Source organism: Rousettus aegyptiacus, unplaced genomic scaffold (genome assembly GCF_014176215.1).
Source record: "Rousettus aegyptiacus isolate mRouAeg1 unplaced genomic scaffold, mRouAeg1.p scaffold_m13_p_6, whole genome shotgun sequence".
In the NCBI taxonomy this organism is placed as follows: domain Eukaryota; kingdom Metazoa; phylum Chordata; class Mammalia; order Chiroptera; family Pteropodidae; genus Rousettus; species Rousettus aegyptiacus.
In genome coordinates, this window is record NW_023416309.1 from 38,639,778 (window position 1) to 38,662,280 (window position 22,503).

At 38.8% G+C, this 22,503-nt stretch overlaps 2 protein-coding genes and 1 pseudogene across 6 annotated transcripts in view; 2 read left to right on the plus strand and 1 right to left on the minus strand.

The window, feature by feature from the left end:
• Positions 1–20,938, minus strand: part of HPSE2 (heparanase 2 (inactive)) — a 577,707-nt gene extending 556,769 nt beyond the window's left edge. For 2 of the 3 annotated variants that reach the window (XM_016164141.2, XM_016164139.2), the window contains exons 1-2: positions 3,847–5,659; positions 6–88 (exon numbers count right to left, since the gene is read on the minus strand). In XM_016164141.2, the coding sequence (XP_016019627.2) occupies positions 6–33 (28 nt within the window). In that variant the 5' untranslated portion in view covers positions 34–88; positions 3,847–5,659. Of the gene's footprint in view, positions 1–5; positions 89–3,846; positions 5,660–20,501 lie in introns of those variants that run through there. The other variant, XM_016164143.2, reaches the window with a different exon arrangement.
• LOC118604135 lies at positions 6,270–6,388 on the plus strand (annotated as a pseudogene).
• CNNM1 (cyclin and CBS domain divalent metal cation transport mediator 1) overlaps positions 20,829–22,503 on the plus strand; it is a 53,037-nt gene continuing 51,362 nt past the window's right edge. Inside the window, exon 1 of one of the 3 annotated variants that reach the window (XM_036223428.1) lies at positions 20,829–22,486. In XM_036223428.1, the coding sequence (XP_036079321.1) occupies positions 20,923–22,486 (1,564 nt within the window). In that variant the 5' untranslated portion in view covers positions 20,829–20,922. The remainder of the gene's footprint in view (positions 22,487–22,503) is intronic. The other 2 variants (XM_036223427.1, XM_016164138.2) reach the window with 2 other exon arrangements.

Here is a 22,503-nt window from a genome sequence, read left to right on the forward strand (position 1 = left end):
CTCACCTGTCTTCAGTTCCTTGACCAATGCCATGGTGCTACAGAAGGTTGTTTATCTCCCAGATGTGTAGAGCTCCCCTTGGGATCAACTGAGTAAAGAGTAAAGGGAGTTTATATGGTTTACATGGACAGCAGTACCAATAATCACACATGATGGAGTTCATAGACAAATAGAGAAACATAGACAAAGATTCTCCTTGAGATCAGGAATGAATAAGGATGCTAACTAGAAATATTCAAAAGTGCCAATGCAATAAAACTAAATTAATTAATTCATTTGTTTTAAAAGGCAAAAAAAAAAAAAAGTTAACAAGGAAGAAATAAAGCCATAATTGCCAAATGATTGTGATGTACAAAATGTAAAGAAATTTGCAGGTAAACTATTAAAATTAAGTGAATTTAGCCAGGTGGCTGGATACAAAGTCAATATTTTTAAAAATCAATTGTATCTCTACATTATAGCAATAAGAAAATAGATTTTAATTAAAAAAAAAATACTATCTATAATAGTATCGAAAATATCAAATATCTGGGAATAAGTTTTTTAAAGACTTCCAAATCTTTTACTCAAAAGTGGAGGATATAACATATTCACAAATTGGAATCATTACAGTGTTAAACTGTCAGTTCCCCCCAAATGTATAGGTTTAATGCAATTAAAATTCTAGCCAGTATTTTTTTTACAATAGACAAGTTGATTTTAAAATTCATAGAAAAATACAAAAGACCAACAATAGCCAAGGCAATCTGGAAAAACAATAAAATAGGAGAACTAGCAGATAACGAGGCCTATTATAAAACTATAGGAATTAAGACAGTGTGACAATGTTGCAAGGATAAATAAAAACCAAAATAACAATACATGCTACAATGTGGATAAAAGTAGAAAACACCATGCTAAGTGACAGAAGCCAGACACAGATGCTATAATTCAATTTATATAAAATATTCAGAATTAATCCATAGAGTAAATCCATAGGGAGAGAAATCATAGGGTGGTTGTCAGGAGTGGGAGGTTAAAGGGAAAATGGGGAGTATATCCTTAATCGGTATGGGGTTTATTTTGGAGTAATGAAAATGTTCTGAAACTAGACAGTGTCAGTGGATGCACAATATTGTTGACATACTAAATACCACTGAATTGTTCACTTTAAAATAGTGAACCTTAACTTTAAAAATTATGATAAATGGCTTTAAACTATAAAGAGTAGCCATGAAATAATACAAAAAGTGAGCTGAATGTTTTTTTTCCCAACACTACTGGAACAGAATAGGGAGCAGCATTACTCATAACAGCCAAAACTGAAAACAATGCAAATGCCCATCAACTGATGAATGGCTAAACAAAATGAGGTATACCCAGTACAACAGAATATTATCTATTAATATTTTTTCTTAAAAAAAATGAAGAATGAAGTATTAATACATGTTATAACATAGGTGAATTTTGAAAACATTATGGTAATTGAAAGAAGCAAGACAGAAAAGATCACATATTATATGATTCAACTTACATGAATTGTCCAGAATAGGCAAATTCATAGAGACAGTAAGTAGATTAATAGTTGCTAGAGGCTAGGAGTATGAGAAATGGACAATAATTGTTAACAAATATGGAGTTTTTTTGGAGGAGAAGGATGATGAAATTAGGTAGTGGTGATGATTACATAACCCTGTGAACATACTAATGTCCACTGAATTTTATACTTTAAAAGGATGAATTTTATGGTATGTGACTCATATCTCAAACTGTTATTTTAAAAATGAACAAAATACTTGAACAGGCATTTCACAAAAGAGTACATTTAAATGATCAAAACCTGAAAACATACTCAATCTCTTTAGTCATTAGGGATATATGATTTAAAACCATAATGAGATACTACACATCTACTGGTAATGGCTAAAGTGAAAAGAACTGAAAATGTCAAGGTGAGAATATAGAACAAGAGTTAGCAAACTAGGACCTACCATTTATTTTTGTCAATAAAGTTTTATTAGAACACAGTCATTCGTTTATGTATCATCTATGGCTTTTTTCACACTACTATGACAGAACTGAGTATCTACCCCAAGTCCATATGGCCTATAAAGTCTAAAATATTTACTGTAAGGCTCTTTAAGAGCTAGCCCCCAATCCTTGATATAGAACAACTAGAACTCTCATACACTGCTACTGGGACTCTAAATTGGTACAACCACTCTGGAAGACTGATCATTTGTACATGCTACATACCTTATATATATATATATAGTTTCTTATGGCTGCTGTAACAAATTACTATAGCCTTGATGGCTTAAAACAAAAGAAATTTATTCTCTCACAGTTCCGGAAGCCAGATGCCCAAAATCAAGGTGTGACCATAAGGCCCAGAGTATGAAAAAATTTCTTTTGAATTAATCTGTCATTACAACTAGTTTTAGTACTCCATTGAGCAAAACAGTGTAAATACAATAAAATTTATAGATATTAAATATAAGAAAATTTATTTTTTAGTGAGAAAATTTTAATGGACTCATACCTCTCTTAGTGAGATAAATGTGTATTTTATTTTATAAATCTATGCATTTACGGATAGTATTAGTCAATGTACTAATAAAATTGATCCCTTTCCATTTTTATTTACTTTTAAATATAAAATCTGAGAAAGCTTTCACATAAATAAGCAGACAATAGTAACCATTTTGTAATGGCAACATCACATAATTCTTTGACCTCCTCCCCAGTTATATGCCAAAAATTCCACAGTGATCTACTATTAAGAATTACTTTTAATCATCTAACTATTAAGAACTACATTAGGTCCTCCTTTAATTATGTTGAAAGAAAGAACTGGAAACTACCTAAATTGGAAAAAGATTTGTGGCCTAGTGATTTGAGTCACCCATCTTCTCAAAATCAGCATCAATTTTCCCTCTATTCATCATGGTAAGATTAGGAATGGATGAAAAAGTACACAAAGGAAACCAATTATATTGAACTATAGTTATCAAAATATTTTTTAAGCTAGTGATATAGTATTAAATGTTTCGATGTTAATGCACTGAACAAAAGATCAGGTGGCGAGTCAAATAACTCATAATTTCACCGTAGTAATGAGCAAAACTATTTCTAACCACCACAATGTGAGCGTCAACATCTGTGAGTTCTATGATGACAAAGTTGTAGGTACTGTCATTACTATGAGATTTCTATTGATGACACAGTCATTGGTACTGCTAACACTATAGTTTACCATTACTTTCATAATTGAAGAAGATGCAAAAATTTCCTTATATGTTAAAAAACAAACAAAAAAAAAGATGTGATTTTCTTTCCATCTTAGGTCATGGACTACTAGTTCACTGGAATTCTTGGGATTAGAACTGTTGGTTTAATGTAAGGAAGGAGTAGTGATGAGGAGACAGAGGAACGAAAAGTGAGGAGGGGAAGAAAGGAAGGAGGGCAGGTAGAAGAAATGGAATGAGGAAAAGTAAGAAACAAATATATCTATGTCTCTGGACTCAAGCTAAGCAAATAAGCTCGGAGATTCACTGCCAGTGCTATAGTTAGTTCTGTGATGATTTTATATTATTTTATAACTAGGTTCTTCACGAAGTCTCACCCACTAAGCTCGTCCTCAGTTCCATAACGGGTTACCTGCTGCCATCAAGTGAAAGTCCAAGTAACCGTTAGTATTTGCCGCAGCCTTTCATATTATGAACACAAATCTGAGCCCTTCGGGGCCATCCCTCCAAATCCAGTGCTCGCGCCCTGCCCCTCAATTAGTAGGGAGTCCAAACCATCTCAGAACACCCGCTTCTTGATGAGCTCTTTTAGGAGTCCTTAAAAGGAGGCAGTGCTTACCTGTCGTTTGAGCCGCTACCAGCTGTTCTCTGTCCTCAGCTCAGAGTCCCCCATGAGGCTAGTTAGCCTCCTCTGTCCACTGACCCTGGGGCTCTTCACCATTGCTGGCTGGGAAAAATTAAAAAGTCCCTCCTTTTTTTCGAAGTAGAGCTTTCCCACGCTTCCAGACGCCGGGTTTTCCCTTTTATCTTCTGTCCTTTGGAGGGGAGAGGCCCCCACCTGGCCTGCAGTCCCTGCTCCCCACCACGCCCCCCGCGAGGCTTGGACCAGCTCTGCTTCACGAGCGCGGATTTTTCCTCTCGGGAGCTCCAGTCGGGCGACTGTCATTCTTCCACCATTCTTCTCGGTTCCAGGCCCGTGTTCTGGGCCCCCCTGAAAGTCAAGCGCAGTGGCAGACCACGTGCTGGAGGGTGGCTGCCCATTCGGTGACCCATGAAAAGTTCCCGAACTTTCGGTGACCCCTGGGACGTTCCCCTCCGCGAACGTTCTGGGCTACGTGGCGGCTCTGCGATAGTTCGGTGGTGATGAAACATCGCGATGTTACCGGCTGTGGGGAGAGCGGAGAGCTGCCTTCCGCGGGTCCCAAGACACCTGCGGGGAAGGTGCGACACCACCCAGCCAAGATACTGTTACCCGGGGAAAGAAGAGCCATCAAGGGGGAAATGCTAAGAATGAAGCCGCACCAACTTCCACCCATCCCAGATTTCTCTTTTTTCCTGTCTTTCCTGATTACCTTTAAACTCTCTCTAGGTTGTGCTTCAAATCGCCCCCACAAGAGATACAAACAGGGAAACAACTATTGTACGCCCTTCCTAACTTCCAGTATTAAGTTTCTAAAAACTTCCAGAACAGAATACCTTGTTAAAGAATTTTAAATATCTGTTCGTTTTTGAGACAAATATGTTCCCGGTGCCCACTACATGGTAGGCACTGGGGATGTAATGATGCATAAGATAATCTCAGTTTTTAAAATCACAGAACCTAAATTCTTGTCAAGGAGGTAGATAAACTGGCAATTACAATATAATGAATACGTTACATGTCAGAGGAAGAAAAAGAAATTATAGGAATATAGGTCAGGGCTTTTGACCCAGAATTGGGGAATCATGTAAAGCTTCTCAGATAACTGCAAAGGATAAATAGAGATTTCCCAAGCCAAGAGAATGGACGGAGAAAATTTCAGACAGAAGTGACAGAATGTAACAAAGCCTAAAGCCAAGGCAAGCCATAGTTCATGGGAAATAATGAAAGAAATTCAATGTGGCCGACTGCTGGGACAATGCAAGGAAACAATAAAAGATATTAGCTCTGGACGTTGATAATCTGGGTTCAAATCCCACCTCTGCCACTTACCACCATTGAAAAACAAAGTGATGAAACAGAGAGAAGGCAGCTCATGAAGGACTTTGATAGACCATGTTAAGGGATTTGTACTTTATCCTAAAAACAATAGAGTCATTGAAAGCAAGGGATTGATGTAATCAGATTTCTGTTTTATAAATATTGATCTCTTCCCAAACAAAAGCTAAGGGAATCCATCACCGCTAGATCTTCCTTACAAGAATTTCTAAAGGGAGTTCTTCAAGCTGAAACAAAAGGACACTAACCAGAAAACATATGAAAATTTAAAATTCATTGCTAAAGGTAAAAAAAATATAGTCAAGTTTGCAATGCTCTAATACTATAATGATGGTGTATAAATCACTTTGAAGCCTAGTGTAAAGGATAAAAGACAAATGTTAACTATAGCTAAATATTCTTTTAATGGACATTCAGTATAAAAAGATGTAATTTGTGACATCAACAACATAAAATATGGGGGTGGGAAGACAAATAAATATGTAGAGCTTTCTTTATGCAATTGAAGTAAGGTGTTATCAGCTTAAAATACACTGTTATAGATGTATAGATGTTATACATGTACAGTAATCACAAAGCAAACCTATAATATATACATTAAAGATAAAGAGAAAAGAATCAGGATGTGAGAGCAATCTGGCTGCGACATCTGTTGCCCCATCAATCACCAGAGTCGATTAGGCTGACCTGGCTGTCTAGCGGGTGTTCGTCTTCTTACATCACTGCTCCACGTGTGTCCTTCTTGAAGCCTGGAGTTTAGTTGGAGAGGATGACCTGCTCTGATAGACGAGAGCATCATTCTTTGGTCAAGGATATATGAGTAACTCTACTCCCCCTGCTAGAACCTCCAAACAAGCTCTCAAAAGAATCAAATCATACTACTACAAAAAAATCATTAATTCACAAAGGGAGACAATAAAGAAAGGAACAAAGAAACTACTGAAAAAAATTGACAAAATGACAATAGGAAGTCCTTATCTATCAATAATTCTTCTAAATGTAAATAGATTAAGTTCTCCAATCAAAAGACATTAATACTGAATAAATATTTTTTAAAAGACCATGTCTACAGCCATGCCAACCTGAACAAGCCCTATCTCCTCTGATCTTGGAAGCTAAGCAGGATCGGGCCTGCGTAGTACTTAGATGGGAGACTTCCTAGGAAGACCAGGTGATGTAGGAGTAAAAAAATTTAAAAAAAAAAAAAAAAGATCATAAGCTGACAAGGTCCTTGCAATCTGTGAGGTCAGCCTTGCCTAAAAAAAAAAAAAAAAAGACCAAACTATATACCGCTGAAAAGAGACTTTTAGTTTTAAAGACAATCGTAGGCTGAAACTGAAAAAATGGAAAAAGACATTCCAAGCAAGCAGAGACCAAAAAAGAGGAGGGGCAGATATACCAGGCAAAAGCTGAAACAAGAGACGAAGAAGATCATTATATAATGATAAATGGGTCAATTCATCAAGAGATACGGCAATTGTAAATAGATGTGCATCCAACATCAGAGTAACTAAATATATTAGGCAGTTATTAGAAGATTTTAAGCCAGAAACAGACAGCAAAACAATAATAGCCAAACTCGTAGAATGTACAACACCAAGAGTGAATCCTGAAAAAAAGAGAGTGACTCCTAATATAAACTATGGACTTAGGGTGATTATGATGTATCACTATAGATTCATCAACTGTAACAAACATAACACTGTAGTGGAGGATATTGATAATAGAGGAGTCTGTGCATATGTGAGTAAGGGGTTGTATGGGAATCTGTATACCTTCCTCTCAATTTTTTTTGTGTACCTAAAGCTACTCTAAAAAGTAAAATCAATTTAAAAAGTGAAATTTTAACCAAGATCAAACTCTGCATTATAAAGAATGGAGAAACAAAATAAGACTGGACTCAGGGAATTAGTATTGAAAAAGCCAAGGCTACAGGAGTTTGGAGAAATATGGCAGAGTGAGAGACATCCCCAGATCTCTCCTTTTAAAACAACAATAATCTGAACATCTAAAACTCAACAAAAAACAGCCAAACTGCACACCAGCACGTCTGAACGTGGGATCTGTGCATAAAAGCTACCACAGGTCAGAACCCCAGGTGTCGGGCGGTAGACTGGGAGAAATAAAGAAGCTGCCTCTCACAGCTGCCAGAGCTCCCTGTAGGAGGAAGTGGAGGGGAGAAAGTGTGGTGACTTCCCTGAATAGCCCTGCTTGGGAGGGTTATGAGCTCCACACAACTGGTGAGAGGGCCCGGTCATCAAGGCAGAAAGCAGAGAAGCAGGACAGCAGAGAAACAACAGTTGATTTTTACTAGCCATAGTTGCAAAACCAAGGCTGAGCTGCAGGTCCCAACTCTCGACCCTAAGGACCCCTCCCCCATGCCCAGGGGAATCTGAGCAAATGCTACTGAAACTGTCACTAACACTGACAGGACTGGAACTTAGGGTAGTGAGCATAATTAAATATCTATAAGAAAATTAAAAGGCATTATTAAGGCTTTTTTTAAAGCAGGGATCCAAGAGGCTTAGACACTACCTATCGGAAAGCAAAAGAAAAGCACCTTCTTTGCAAAAGGGAAAAAAAAGACCTTTATATAATAAAACTTATTTCTTGAAAAACAGCAGAATACATTTCTATTAATGCCCAGGTGGATAAATAGTCCATTAAACACCATGAACAACCAAGGTGACAAGGCATCTCAGAAAGAAAGAGAAAAATCTCCAGAAAATGGGCTTACAGACATAGAAACATGCAATTTAAATGACAGAGAATTCGAGACGGTACATCTGGAAAAACTTAGTGAGTTCCAAAATGAGTCATATCAACAATTTCGGGATTTGGAAAAAACAACCAAATGAGCAGAGCAAGAAGATTGAAACTCTCAAAAAAAAAAAAAAAACAGAATAGATCTTCCGGAGATAAAACACACACACACACACACACACACACACACACACACACACACACACACACACTGCAAGAGTTGAAAAATGAAATAGTAAGCTTGGGAAATAGAGTCAACCAAATGGAGGAAAATATCAGTGATATCGAAGACAGAAATCAAGAAATAAATCAGAAGGAAGAGAGAAACCAAAGAATGAAAATTAATGAAAGAGAAATACAAGAAAAAGCTGATACCATTAGGAGAGGAAACATAAGAATAATGGGCATTCTTGAAGGTGAGGAAAAGGAACAGGGACTAGAAAGCATTTTCAGACAAATGGTTGATGAGAATTGCTAAATCAAGGAATGAGCTGGAGCTTGGAATTCAAGAATTCAACAGAAGAGTCAATTATTTCAACCCAAAAAGGCCTTCACAAAGACACATTGTATTAAAGTTATGAAAAATCAACAACGAAGACAGAATTCTCAGAGCAGCCAGGAAGAAGAAGATGGTAGCTTATAAAGGAAAACCCATTAGATTATCGTCAGACTTCTCAGCACAAACCTTACAAGCCAGAAAGGAGTGGAATCAAATATTCAAAATATTAAGTGAAAGGAACTACAAGTGTAGAATAATGTACCCAGCTAAGCTCTCCTTTAGATATGAAGGAGAAATAAAGACCTTTCCAGACATACAAAAATTGAGGGAATTCTCCACTATGAGGCCTGCACTACAGGAAATATTGAAAGGGGTCAACTCACCTAAAACGATATGACAAAATAATAATAATAATAATTAGGAGTAAAGTGACTATTAGGCAAATAAAAGCAGAGGAGTACAACCCTTACTAAGAACAGGAGATTATAAGCTTAAACAATACGAAGAGAACTGCTATAGCAAGAGAGTGATGAACATTCAACATACATAGAGAAAAACTGAGACAACATGACTGAAAAGGGGAGGATTCAAAGATCCAAATTCGCAAAGGAGAATGGAGATAAGGCACGTGAGAAGAAAATGGATGACTAAATATATTTATAACTATCTTTTACATATGCATAATGGTAACCACACACCAAAGATTCAGAACTGAAATATATAACGTAAAACAAAAAGAACCAGAGGGAAAACCCAAAATGGCCACCCAAAATAAAAAAAACAGAAACAGAAGAACAAGGAAGCAATGGAACACTGAGCTACCAGAAACAAAAAATAAAATGGATATATGAAGACCTCATATTTCAATAATCACCCTAAATGTAAATGGACTGAACTCACCAATAAAAAGGTACGGAGTTGCAGAATGGATCAAAAAACAAAACCAACCATATGCTACCTCCAGGAGACACATCTCAGCTCCAAAGACAAATATAGACTCAAAATGAAAGGGTGGAAAATGATATTTCAAGTAAATGACATTCAGAGAAAAGCCGGAGTAGTGATACTAATATCAGATGAAACAGACTTTGAAATAAAAAAGGTAAAGAAAGATACTGAGGGACATTTCATAATGATAAAGGGAATCATGCACCAAGAAGACATAACACTTATTAATATCTATGCTCCCAATCAGGGAGCCCCAAAATATGTAAAGCAATTACTATCAGAACTAGAGGGAGAAATCTACCAAAACACTATTGTAGTAGGGGCCCTAAATACCCCAATGTCGGATATGGACAGATTATCCAAACAGAAAATCAATGAGGAAATAACATCCTTAAAATGACACATTAGACCAACTGGCAGTAGTATAGAAATTGAAACAATCATCAAAAACCTACCAAAAAGTAAAAGCCCAGGACCAGATGGCTTCACCAGTGATTCTATCAAACATTCAAAGATTTAATACCTATTCTCCTCAAACTCTTCCAAATAATCAAAGAGGAGGCAATACTTCCCAACTCATTTTATGAGGCCAATATTACTCTGATACTGAAACAGGGTAAAGATAACCCAATAAAAAGAAACTATAGACCAATATCGCTCATGAACACAAATGCAAAAATCCTAAATAAGATACTAGCAAACCGAATACAGCAACATATTAAAAAGATTATACGCCACAATCAAGTGGGCTTCATCTCAGGGGCACAAGGATGGTTCCACATACAGAAATCGATTAATGTGATATTCTACATAAACAAATTAAAAAATAAGAATCATATGATCATATCAATAGATGCAGAAGAAGCTTTCGACAAGATACGGCATCCATTTATGATCAAAACACTTAACAAAATCAGTATAGAAGGAAAGTATCCTAACATTATAAAGGCCATCTACGACAAATTCGCAACCAACATTATACTTAATGGCGAAAAACTAAAAACCTTCCAAGATCAGGAACATGGCAAGGCTGTCCACTAACACCACTGTAATTCAATATAACATTGGAAGTCTTAGCAAGTGCAATCAGACAAGAGAAAGATATAAAAGGCATCCAGATAGGAAATGAAGAAATCAAACTGTCATTCTTTGTGGATGACATAATTCTCTATATAGAAAACCCTAAAGACTCCACATGAACACTACTAGAAACAATAAGCAAATACAGTAAAGTCTCCATATGCAAAATCAACGTTCAAAAATCCATAGCGCTCCTATATCTAATAACGAAGTGTCAGAAAAAGAAGGGGGAAAAATAATTCGTTTTGCAATTGCAACAAAAAGAATAAAATCTCTAGGAATAAATTTAATGAAACATGTTAAGTAAGGATCTATATAACTAAAACTACAAGACCTTTTTAAAAGAAATCAAAGAAGATAGAAAGAAATGGAAAGACATTCCATGTTCTTGGATTGGAAGAATCAACATAGTTAAAATGACCATATTACCTAAAGCATTATATAGATTTAATGCAATCCCCATTAAAATCCCATTGGCATTTTTTGAAGAAATGGAACAAAAAATCCATCAGATTTGTATGGAAGCACAAAAGACCCCAAATTTCCAAAGCCATCCTGAGAAAAAAGAATGAGGCTTTTTTCTCAGGATAGCTTCACTCTGGCCAACTTCAAATTATATTATAAAGAGACAGTAATCAAAATGGCACAGTATTGACAACAAAACAGACACACGGATCAGGGGGAAAGAATCAAGAGTCCAGAAGTAAACCCATATTTATATGGACAAATACAGTGGAGAAAGGAAAGCCTTTTCAATAAATGGTGCTGGGAAATCCAGAAAGCCACCAAAAGAATGAAACTAGACTGTTGTCTATCACCACACACCAAAATTAACTCAAAATGAATTAAGAACCTGTATATAAGACCTGAACAATAAAACGCATAGAAGAAAACATAGAAACTAGACTCAAGGACCTTGGACTTAAGAGGATTTTATGAATTTGACCTCAAAGGTAAGGCAAGTAAAAGCAAAAATAAATGAATAGGATTACATCAAACTAAAATCTTCTGCTCAGCAAAAGAAATCGTCAAGGTAAAGAGACAGCCATCCAAACTGTAAAATATATTTGCAAGCAACATCTCTAATGAGGGCCTCATATCCAAATATACAAAGAACTCAAATCAACTCAATAACAACAACAACAAAAAAATGATCCAATCAAAAAAAGGGCAGAGGACCGGAACAGACAGTTTTCCATAGAGGACATACAAATGGCCAACAAATATTTGAAAAGATACTCAACACACTAGCTATTAGGGAAATGAAAATCAAAACCACAATGAGATACCACCTCACACCTTTTAGAATAGCTGCAATCAATAGGGCAAGCAATAACAAATGTTGGAGAAGATGTGGAGAAAAAAGGACCCTCATACACTGCTAGTGGGACTGAAAATTGGTACAGCCACTATGGAAAACAGTATGCGGGTTCCTCAAAAAACTAAGAATTGATCTACCATATGATCCAGCAATCCCTCTACTGAGTATTTATCCCAAAGACTTGAATACTCATATCTGTAAAGATATTTGTACACCAATGTTCATAGCAGCATTATTCACAGTGGCTAGGACATGGAAGCAACAAAGTGTCCTATGATATGTGATTGGTTAAAGAAGCTGTGGTACATATATACAATGGAATATTACTTAGCCATAAGACGGGATGAAATACTGCTATTTGCGACAACATGGATGGACCTTGAGATAATCATGCGAAGCAAAATAAGCCAGACATAAAAAGTTGAAAATCACATGATATCACTTATATGTGGGATATAAACCTAAAAGCAACAAATGAACAGGACAAACAAACAAAGACTCATGGACATGGACTATAGACTGACTAGTGGTTACCAGAGGGTAGGGAGGGTAGCAGACAGAGTAAAGGGGGTCAAATATGTGGTGACAGAAAGAAATCTAACTATGGGAGGTGAACACACAATGTAAATATATATGTGCCTTACTGTTCAAATGTACAGCTGAAATTTACTGGATTTCATTAACCAATGTCACCCCAAAATAAATAAATAAATTAAATAACATTAATAAGATGGAAAAAAAAAAAAAAGCCAAGGCCATCATGAATGAACCAATGAAATCTCTTATGGGAATGTTTCCATTCCTGTTAACAAAACAGTTAAGGCCGCTAATATTAACATTCACCTATGTGAATAATAGTGATATGTTCAAATAATTTTAATGTGTCATCCATGTTTACTAAAAACCTTTCAATTTTGACGAGACGCTTGGAAATTTGATTTCCTTGGTTACAGATAATCTGCAAACTAAGAAAATGATGTTACCATTGGTTCCTCCATCCAAATATGTCTTTCTGGTTTTATAACACAGTGTGGTCACTGACTCCTATATCCTTTATCTTACAAGTTCACAGAGACTGAGTCACTTGGATGCTCAATACAAAAAGGCCTTCAACACACTTTGTTTAGCCTCTTTGGCCTAGTCCAACAGGTATTTCTCAATTCTCTCTCCAAAATACAAGGTTTCAGCCTATGATAAATTAGTTTTTGCCAAAGCACATGCTCCCAACTCCTTTCATACTGGCCCAAATCCCTGCCTCCTAGTGATCCAGAAAGCAAGTCTTTGCCTTACTTCCTCTTAGTTCCTTTGCCTCTCTCAAAACTACATTACAAAAAGCTCAAATCTTGTTCTACCATGTTTTACCTTCTGTTATTGCTCCTGTCCCTCTTCCTAAATTGTCTCTTTTCCTCATTGTCCTCAAAAAGAATGACTCAAGATCACCCATTCTCAAATATGGAATCAATAATGCAAGGAGCTGGAAGAACATACAAAAAATGCAAGGCCATAAGGCTGGGAGTTTATTTCAGAGTTCTAGAAACAGCAAGAAGGCAGGTGTGGCTGAAGACTGGTAAGCTCAGGGGAGAGTGGTAGAAGCCAAGATTAAGGCAAAGGCCAAATTTAGCAGAACGACGTGGGACCTGTTAAAAGGCTATATTTATTCTAAATACAATAGGAATTCATTGAAGGACTTCATCAGGAGAATAATATCAGATCTATATTTTAAGAGGAACTTTGCTGGATCTCTGTGAAATGTACAGCCCAAGAGCAACCCTCCCAGCTAACAAAATTATAGCACTGCCCAGGAACTTCAAGGTCATCAAAATTCATTTGCAAAGTCCCTCCCAGTTGCAACAATCAGTGGTTCTATATTGAAATTGAAAGAAGATACCTTTAATTTCTTTGATTTCTCAGCAACACAATAGAAATATGGAGTTTCATTATTCCACTTTCCCTCTGTGCCATTGTTTTTGAATAGTTGAGTTACGTCAAATAATGCTTTTAATTGTTCTTGCTTCTTGTCTCCCAGTTCCCAAAAGCTAATCAATAATTTTCCACTAATGAAGTATTCAAAACTAAAAACAGCATCCCAGGTGCTCTCTCACTTGGGCCAAACCAAAAGAGCCGTTTTCTCCCTGCTTTGTAGCAAGAGGCGAGTGTCACATTTTTCCTGCAATATTATGCAACAGACATATATCTAATTTGCCATTTAGCATCGCCCTTGGGCCTCTTACAGCCACTGCTATTTTCCAGGTGTTGCCCTCCACATGAAAAATTTTCTTTCCAATTACTTTTCCCCAGATGCCTCTACCTGAAATTTTTCCAAGTCGAGTGTCATTTTCTTTGCCATATTGCTAATGTTTCATATAATTTCTTTGGCTTTCCTGATGTCTGCAGTCTATCCTCTTTGGGGGTCATCTGCAAATGTCATTAACATGTTTGTAGACAGGATGTAGCTGGAAAGGAATTGTTGAGGGATCCACTTTCTGTTCCTTTATTAGGAGCTGGTTCTAGAAATGGAGACGGAACATCTTCATCAAAAGTAGAAATCACCTCTGCTTTTTTCTTACACACATACATATACATATACACTCATACCCATTAAATTCTCTGAACCTGTTTCTTTAAAAAAAAAAAAACTCTTTGCCATGATATTGAGCAAAACTTTTCTATCAGGGGTCCCTAACCTAAGGCTCATGGACGTGATGCTACTGAGATTCTCATGAACCCCTGCAATTGTGGTCACAACACATTCACATTACTGTGTCCTTGAGTCAGTATTAAGTTTTCTAGGGGAAAGGCCCACAGTTTCATTTGAAATTCTCAGGACTGCATAAATCCAAAAAAAAGTAAGAAACACTCTATTATATTATTGTTTCTCAAAAAGTGAGCCAACAGTCTGCTGTACTGGAATCACAGGGGATGCTTGTTAAAATGCATATTCCTGGGTCCTAGTCCAGACCCACCTAGTCAAAACAGAGAAAGGAATGTACATTTGAAATTAAATGTAAATTATTTTTGAAAGCAAATGTATGTAAATTGTACAAAATTTAAAAGACCAAAAGAGAAGTTTCTCTTCTAACCCTGTTTCCCAGCTATCAGTTTCTCTTGAGAAGTGACCACTGTTACCATTTTCCTGTGTATTCTTCTAGAATCTGATTTTTTTTTAAATCAAACTTCCCAAGTGATCTTTATGATTTCTATGCATAATAAAATTTGAAAATCATTGCTCTATAAAGAAAAAAGGTGAATATTTGCCTGCATTAGAGACTGTCCTAATCAGGCTTCCCCCTGCCTAAGAATGGGTTTATCCTGAAAAATAACAGTCAAGTCAATTACCTGTGAATAACTTTGAATTTTTCCTATCTCCTCTTGGTAAAGACAATGTCTTTAATATTTTTTTCCGTTTGGCTGGAGCCTACCACCTCTGCTTTCAGTTCTTTGTAACTCAGTCTGGTACCCCACATTGAATAAACCGATCAGCTGGTGATCAAAGTGGCACTGACCTGATTGCCCAGATGCTGGAGATTAATCGTTCCCCCCAAAAAACTCTTAACCTACCTCAGAAAATAAAAAAATCACTGCCTTAGGCAGAAGCTTCTCTCATCAAGTGAAAGAAACGCTTATATCTCAGAAATGTCATGCATACAGTTAATGGTCTATTGTAGACATTAGCAAATCTAAACTGTCTTATCCCTGCTTAATTGGAAGATCCATCTCCACGCTTCAGAGTAGAGTCCAGGGCTTCAAGCAGACGAAAGTGTAGATTAGTGGTTTTAGATATGAAGTATGGATGAATACATGTCCCATAAAAGAGCAGACATACTTTAAATGCCAGCCCAAAACTTTAGCCCCATCTTACCCAATTGCACACCTGAAAAACTGACAAATTATATGAACAGATACTCAAAGTTGTTAGAAATCAGAGTCATTCAAATTTCTAAAATGAAATAGCACTTCATGCTCATCAGCTTGGCCAAATTTGGAAAGTGAATATTACTAATTGTTGGCTGGGATGGAAGAAAACAGGAAACTTCAGGCACTACTAGTACTGAGTAAATTAAGTGCATGTATACACTGTTATCCAATAGTCCTACAGTGGGTACATCCCAGAGGGATCCCCCACAGGTCCAGTAGAAAACGGTCAAGGATTTCACTATGGCTCTGTGGTAGTGAGATGCTGATGGTAATCTAAGTGTCCATCTCTAAGGGAATGGGTGAAAATAATGTTGTGGCTGTGTGCTGTGGAAGACCATCCAGCATTCAGAAATATCAAACCAAGTGTACATTCATCAACATGGACAGATTTTACATAGTGTTGAGTGAAAATGTAAGAAACTGAACAAGTTCTGTAGTATATTTTATGAAAATTAAAAGCACATACATAGACAGAAAGAATATCACGGTTGCCAGAGGCCAGGGCAGGTGATAGGGAATGACTGCTAATGGATACAGGCTTTCCTTTGGGGGTGATGAAAATTCTTTAGAATTATACAGTGATGATAATTGCACAACTTATTAATATACTAAAAATCACTGAATTGTATAGTTCAAAAGGGCAAATTTTATGGTATGTGACTCATATCTCAATAACAAAAACACATAAACCAATATCATATATTTTACAAGGATACTCAGATGTGTAAGGACATGTCAAAATATTGGAGTGGCTGCCTGAATGGAGAGGGGATAGAATAGAGGTTTAGGATGGGGAAGAGGTCTTTTCATTGGCCATGACCTGAGGAAGATGACTAACTGTGCCTGTGGTATAATCAACAAATAAATAACAATAATAGCAGAAGGTAAGGAGAGGAAAGGAAAAATTGTACATAAATAGTTTTAATGAGAAAAAATATACCATAATGAGAAATGAAAGGAAACAGAGTATTATAGAAATGTTAGAAGTGCAACTATGTAGAGCCATGTATATAAATGGGCAAAAGTCCTGACAGATAGCTATAGTGTAGTGGAGCATAGTGGCAATGCTTCTGCTACTGGTTGCATAATCTTGGTCACCAAAATACTTAATCTCTCTGTAGTTTAGCTTCCTCATGTAAAATGGGAATAATAATAATACCTACTTCTAAAGGTTCTTATAAGAATTAAGTTAATTTATGCCTGGTATACAGTAAACCTTAAATAAAGGTTACCAAGTATTATTATTTTCCTAACTGTTTAAACTGAAGACTCTGGACTCAGACTGTATCCAACCAGGCTCCACTGCCCATTAATGACGTGACTTTCACAAAGTTACCCAATCGGAGCCTCAGTTTTCTCATCTATGATGATTAAAAGGGATAATGTACTTGGCATATAGAAGCACTCAATAAATGTTAACAGATGATACAATTAGGAAAATTATTAATACTTTGGCATAGTTTTAAAAGTAGTGAAAAAAGGAATAAAAGGCACAAAATATTATATTTTTTCATGTTCTTCCTAATGTAACAGTTCTTCCACTTTCTTTCAATTACATTTTTGGGTATAGTCTTCCCAGACCTTCCTCTCTAGATGCACGGCACTTTGAACACCTCCTTCATAGGAGTAACTCATTAATTAGGTAAGTAAGCAATTTCTGGTTCATCTCTCTCATCCTAAGTATAATCTAAGTGCCATGAAGGAAAGGATGGTTTGTGTCTATGCCCAATATCTAGCACAGAGCCTGGCACTTTGTTGACTAACAAATATTTGTTTAATCAATGAACAAGTAATGAAACAAACATTTTAACATGTACATTCCGAAATAGCATAGTCATGACATTAGAGGCAAGCATCTTTTCTTCCACCTGTCTGAGAAGTGAGGAGTTGCCCATTTTGCAAGCTAGGAAAAAAGTCAACATTCGCATTCTGGGAATCTATTTTTGGCAGCTCTTCTTTACTAGAATTACACTGTCTGCACCTGTTTTCAGGAATCCTTTCAGTTATAGTAGAACTCTGGAAACCCAATACTTTTCCAGAACCTCTTGTTCGATAAAGGAAAAGTATTGTCTCTTTAGATTATTTTCACCGAGTATACATTAGTTCTTACCCACTGCTTCGGGAAAGAGTAGGGATTTTAAAATTGTCTCATTTGACAGATGAGAAAACGGGCCTAAGAAAAGTTGATTGACTTTCATAAACCTAACACTTGCTAATAATAGAGGTGGTGCAACTGGAAGTAGAATCGTTCTTACAGCTCTTGCTCTCAATAATATGTATATCCAATAATGTAATCATATCATTCATTTAAAATTATGATTATGTAGGAATTTTTATTAAATTGGGGAAAACACACTTGATATGTCAAGTGACAAAAGCAAACTAGAATTTTATATATAATATGTATTTAATTATAAAATATACAAATAAATGAAGGCTTATATGCATGTGTGTGTGTTTGTACTTCTCAGTTAGCTATCTATGTAGAAAATGAAAAAAGAAGTATGCCATAATAGTAACAGTGTTTATCTCAGGTCGGCGGTGTTTTATTTATTTTTACTTACACTTTTCTGCATTAAAATTTTATCTTCAAGGAGCATGTAATACTTTATAATCAGAATTTAGGTTTTAAATTCCTGATCTAATATTTTCGAAAGCTTTTATTTTGGTTCTGGTCAGCACTGTGAGGTGAGACAGCATCAACCAAGAGTCCAAAGAAGTTTGACCCATTATTTAACCTGATCTGTAAAATGGGGATAATTATATCTACTTCCTTGGACTGTTGTATGAATGAAGTAATAAATATAAAATTCCTTTCTAACTCTAAAGCTTGATAAAGGTATTAGAATAATAAAGTCCTGTAGCCTGAAAGAGGTAGGAGAACCCTTAGGACAATGGGTTCCTTTACACTGAGGAACTTTAGGCTGGGAGAGGATCTAAATATCAGGGGAAATGTGAGAGATTCTTTTGCCAGCACTTAAGAGAAATAATCACATCTCTGACAACACTTCTCCCTTTCCCCTATACTTCCAATAAATGCATCAACATTTGCTCTTCAGATAAAATCTTCTATCTTTCTTTTAAGCAGCCCATGCAAGAAGCAGATTGTAATGGACAAAATCTAATGTATTTTAAGGCAATGGCAGGTTTGTTTTAAATTGCCAAAGTGAAAAGGCAGCCTATGTAGGCACGTGACCAGCTGCCTATTAAGTCCTGTCTAGTTCCACACCAAAAAGGGGCTATTTCCACCCTGAATGATTAGAGTTTGTTATTTAAAAAAAATAAATGGAACCATTAGTATTAAGCTTTATCCTTTGCAAGGCTTTCTCAATCAATACTTTTGGTGTCTCACACATACTATGGAAAATAAGATTTCACACATAGCAATGATTTTTTAAATTGGTCAGAGGTACTAAGAGCAGTATGCCAAATTAGTATTACTTTTATATTTTAAAAAGTAATACAAGCTTATGGTAATTTACCCAAGAGGAATGAAAACATGTCCTCACACAAAAACCTGCACATGAACATTTATGACTGCTTTATTCGTAATTGCAAAAATTGGAAATAACTCAAATGTTCTTTAACTGGTAAACAGATAAACAAACTGTGGTACATCCATATAATGGGACTCTACCCAGCCATAAAAAAGAATGAACTATTGATAATAATAATTTTAAAAAAAAGGATGACTCTCAAATGCATTATGCTAAGGGAAGCCAGATCCAAAAGGCTACATATTGTATTATTCCATTTATATAACCTTCTGAAAATGGAAAACTATAGGGAAGAATAGAATAACTCAGTAGTTGCCAGAGAAGTAGATAAGGGGAAGAGTTGGCCATAAAAAGACAGTAAGAGGAAATATTCAGGGATGATAGCACTATTTTTCCCCATTTCCCCCCAATGGCCATATTCTTAATTGTAATGGTTACATGAACATGCATTTTTCAAAACTTATAGAATAGTACACCAAAAGGTGAATTTTACTATACAAAATTTTTAAATAAATGCATAAAAGTAAAAATAAAGTAACAGGCCCATAGTACATTCAAATAATACAAGGAATTCAGTAAAAAAGCCTCCCTCCCAAATCTTTGTGGTGATAGAATAATAGTTCTGTATTTTGATTGCAATGATGGTTACATAAATCTACACATGTGATAAAATGACATAGAACTACATAATACTTTATATCAATGTTAATTTCCTGCTTTTGTTATTTTACTATAGTTAAGCTGTAACCAGTTGGGAGAAACTGGGTAAAGGGTACTGGGATCTCTATTATCTTTGCAACTGTGTGTGTGTGTGCGCGCACGCGCGTGTGTTTAAGTATCTCTTACTCAAGCTTCCATACTCTGGTCCTGCTCCAAAGAGATGAACACTATTAAAATTTTTTTCATATCCTCTACCTATTAAATTAAATATCTAATATATGTATATGTGTATATTCATGTATAAGTTTATACATAAATACTATTAACACAAACAGTAGCATATTGTACATATTGTTCTGCATCTTGCTATTTTTCAACTAACTTTTACTTTGGAGATTTTTCCATATCACAAACACATGGTTCCGTGTCATTCTTTTTCCTGCTGCATAGTATTCCATCACACAGTGGTATCACGATTTATTCCAAGATTCATACCACTGGACATTTGAGTCTTAACAAAGAATTGAATTTAAGTAATTTAGAAATTTTTAGAACATGAAAGGTCAGTTGGAGTTGAGGCCAAACACAACATTTTCACAGATTCAAGACTTACCTCCAGAATATCTTTTGACCAGAAGGGGGAACGCTAGAGGCAGGAAGAAAGGCAAAATGTTGGGAAATTTCTCTGGCCAATGGTGATGTGGTTGGGCGGTCAGAGAATTGCCGCTGAGTAGGAGTTCGCTGAGAGGCGCCCTACTACTGGAGTGTCCCAAGCCAAGCTTCACCTAGGCTGCAGCTCCCACACACCTAAGTACGTCGGGGTTATGCACCATGCAGTGATGCGTGGCCATCTCAAGCCTCCTGCCCGGTTCCCCTCCCCTGGCAGGGTCTAAACCCCCACCGCCTCCAGCCCACGCGCGCAGAGGGCGTGCACGTGGTGACCTGCCTGGGGCCGGTTCTCAGCCCCGGCTCCTCCTCCCTCCAGCTCTCGCTCTGCTTTCTGCAGTATCACGTGCAGCCGCGCCGGGTGCAGGATGGCGGCGGCGGCAGCAACTGTGGGTGTCAGGCTCCGGGACTGCTGCAGCCGGGGTGCTGTGCTCCTACTCTTCTTCTCCCTGTCCCCTCGGCCCCCGGCCGCCGCCGCCTGGCTGCTGGGCCTGCGTCCCGAGGACACCGCTGGAGGCCGCGTGTCCCTGGAGGGGGGCACCCTACGCGCGGCGGAAGGCACCAGCTTCCTCCTGCGCGTCTATTTCCAGCCTGGGCCCGCGGCGCCCGCGGCGCCGGTGCCCGCACCCACCCTTTCACCGGGGGTGAACGGCACCGGCGACTGGGCTCCGCGGCTTGTGTTTATTGAGGAGCCCCCAGGCGGTAGCGGCTTGGCGCCCAGCGCTGTCCCCACGCGTCCTCCGGGGTCGCAGCGCTGCCGAGAGCAGAGCGACTGGGCGTCGGACGTGGAGGTCCTGGGGCCCCTGCGCCCCGGAGGCGTGGCGGGCTCAGCTCTGGTCCAGGTGCGGGTGCGGGAGCTGCGCAAGGGCGAGGCAGAGCAGGGCGGCGCGGGCGGTGGCGGGAAGCTCTTCTCTCTGTGCGCTTGGGACGGGCGCGCCTGGCACCATCACGGCGCCGCCGGCGGCTTCCTGCTGCGCGTCCGCCCGCGGCTGTACGGCCCGGGCGGGGGCCTGCTGCCCCCAGCGTGGCTGCGGGCGCTGGGGGCGCTCCTGCTGCTCGCCTTGTCTGCCCTGTTCAGCGGCCTGCGCCTGAGCCTGCTCTCGCTGGACCCGGTGGAGTTACGGGTGCTGCGGAACAGTGGCTCGGCCGCCGAGCAGGAGCAGGCGCGCCGCGTGCAGGCCGTGCGCGGCAGGGGGACCCATCTGCTCTGCACCCTGCTCTTGGGCCAAGCCGGAGCCAACGCGGCCCTGGCCGGCTGGCTCTACACCTCGCTGCCGCCGGGCGTCGGGGATCCCGGGGAAGACTACGGCGAGGCGGGGATTCACTTCCCGTGGCTGCCGGCGCTCGTGTGCACCGGCGCGGTGTTCCTGGGCGCGGAGATCTGCCCCTATTCCGTGTGTTCGCGGCACGGGCTGGCCATTGCCTCGCACAGCGTGTGCCTGACCCGGCTCCTCATGGCGGCTGCCTTCCCCGTGTGCTATCCACTGGGCCGCCTGCTGGACTGGGCACTGCGCCAGGAGATCAGCACCTTCTACACGCGAGAGAAGCTGCTGGAGACGCTGCGGGCCGCGGACCCCTACAGCGACCTGGTGAAAGAGGAGCTCAACATTATCCAGGGCGCCCTGGAGCTTCGCACCAAAGTGGTGGAGGAGGTGCTGACCCCCCTCGGAGATTGCTTCATGCTGCGCTCCGACGCCGTGCTGGACTTTGCCACGGTCTCAGAGATCCTGCGCAGTGGCTACACTCGCATCCCCGTGTACGAGGGCGACCAGCGGCACAACATCGTGGACATTCTGTTTGTCAAGGACTTGGCCTTCGTCGACCCTGACGACTGCACCCCACTCCTCACCGTCACCCGCTTCTACAACCGGCCCCTGCACTGCGTCTTCAATGATACTCGGCTGGACACGGTGCTGGAGGAATTTAAGAAGGGTGAGCAGTTTTCTATT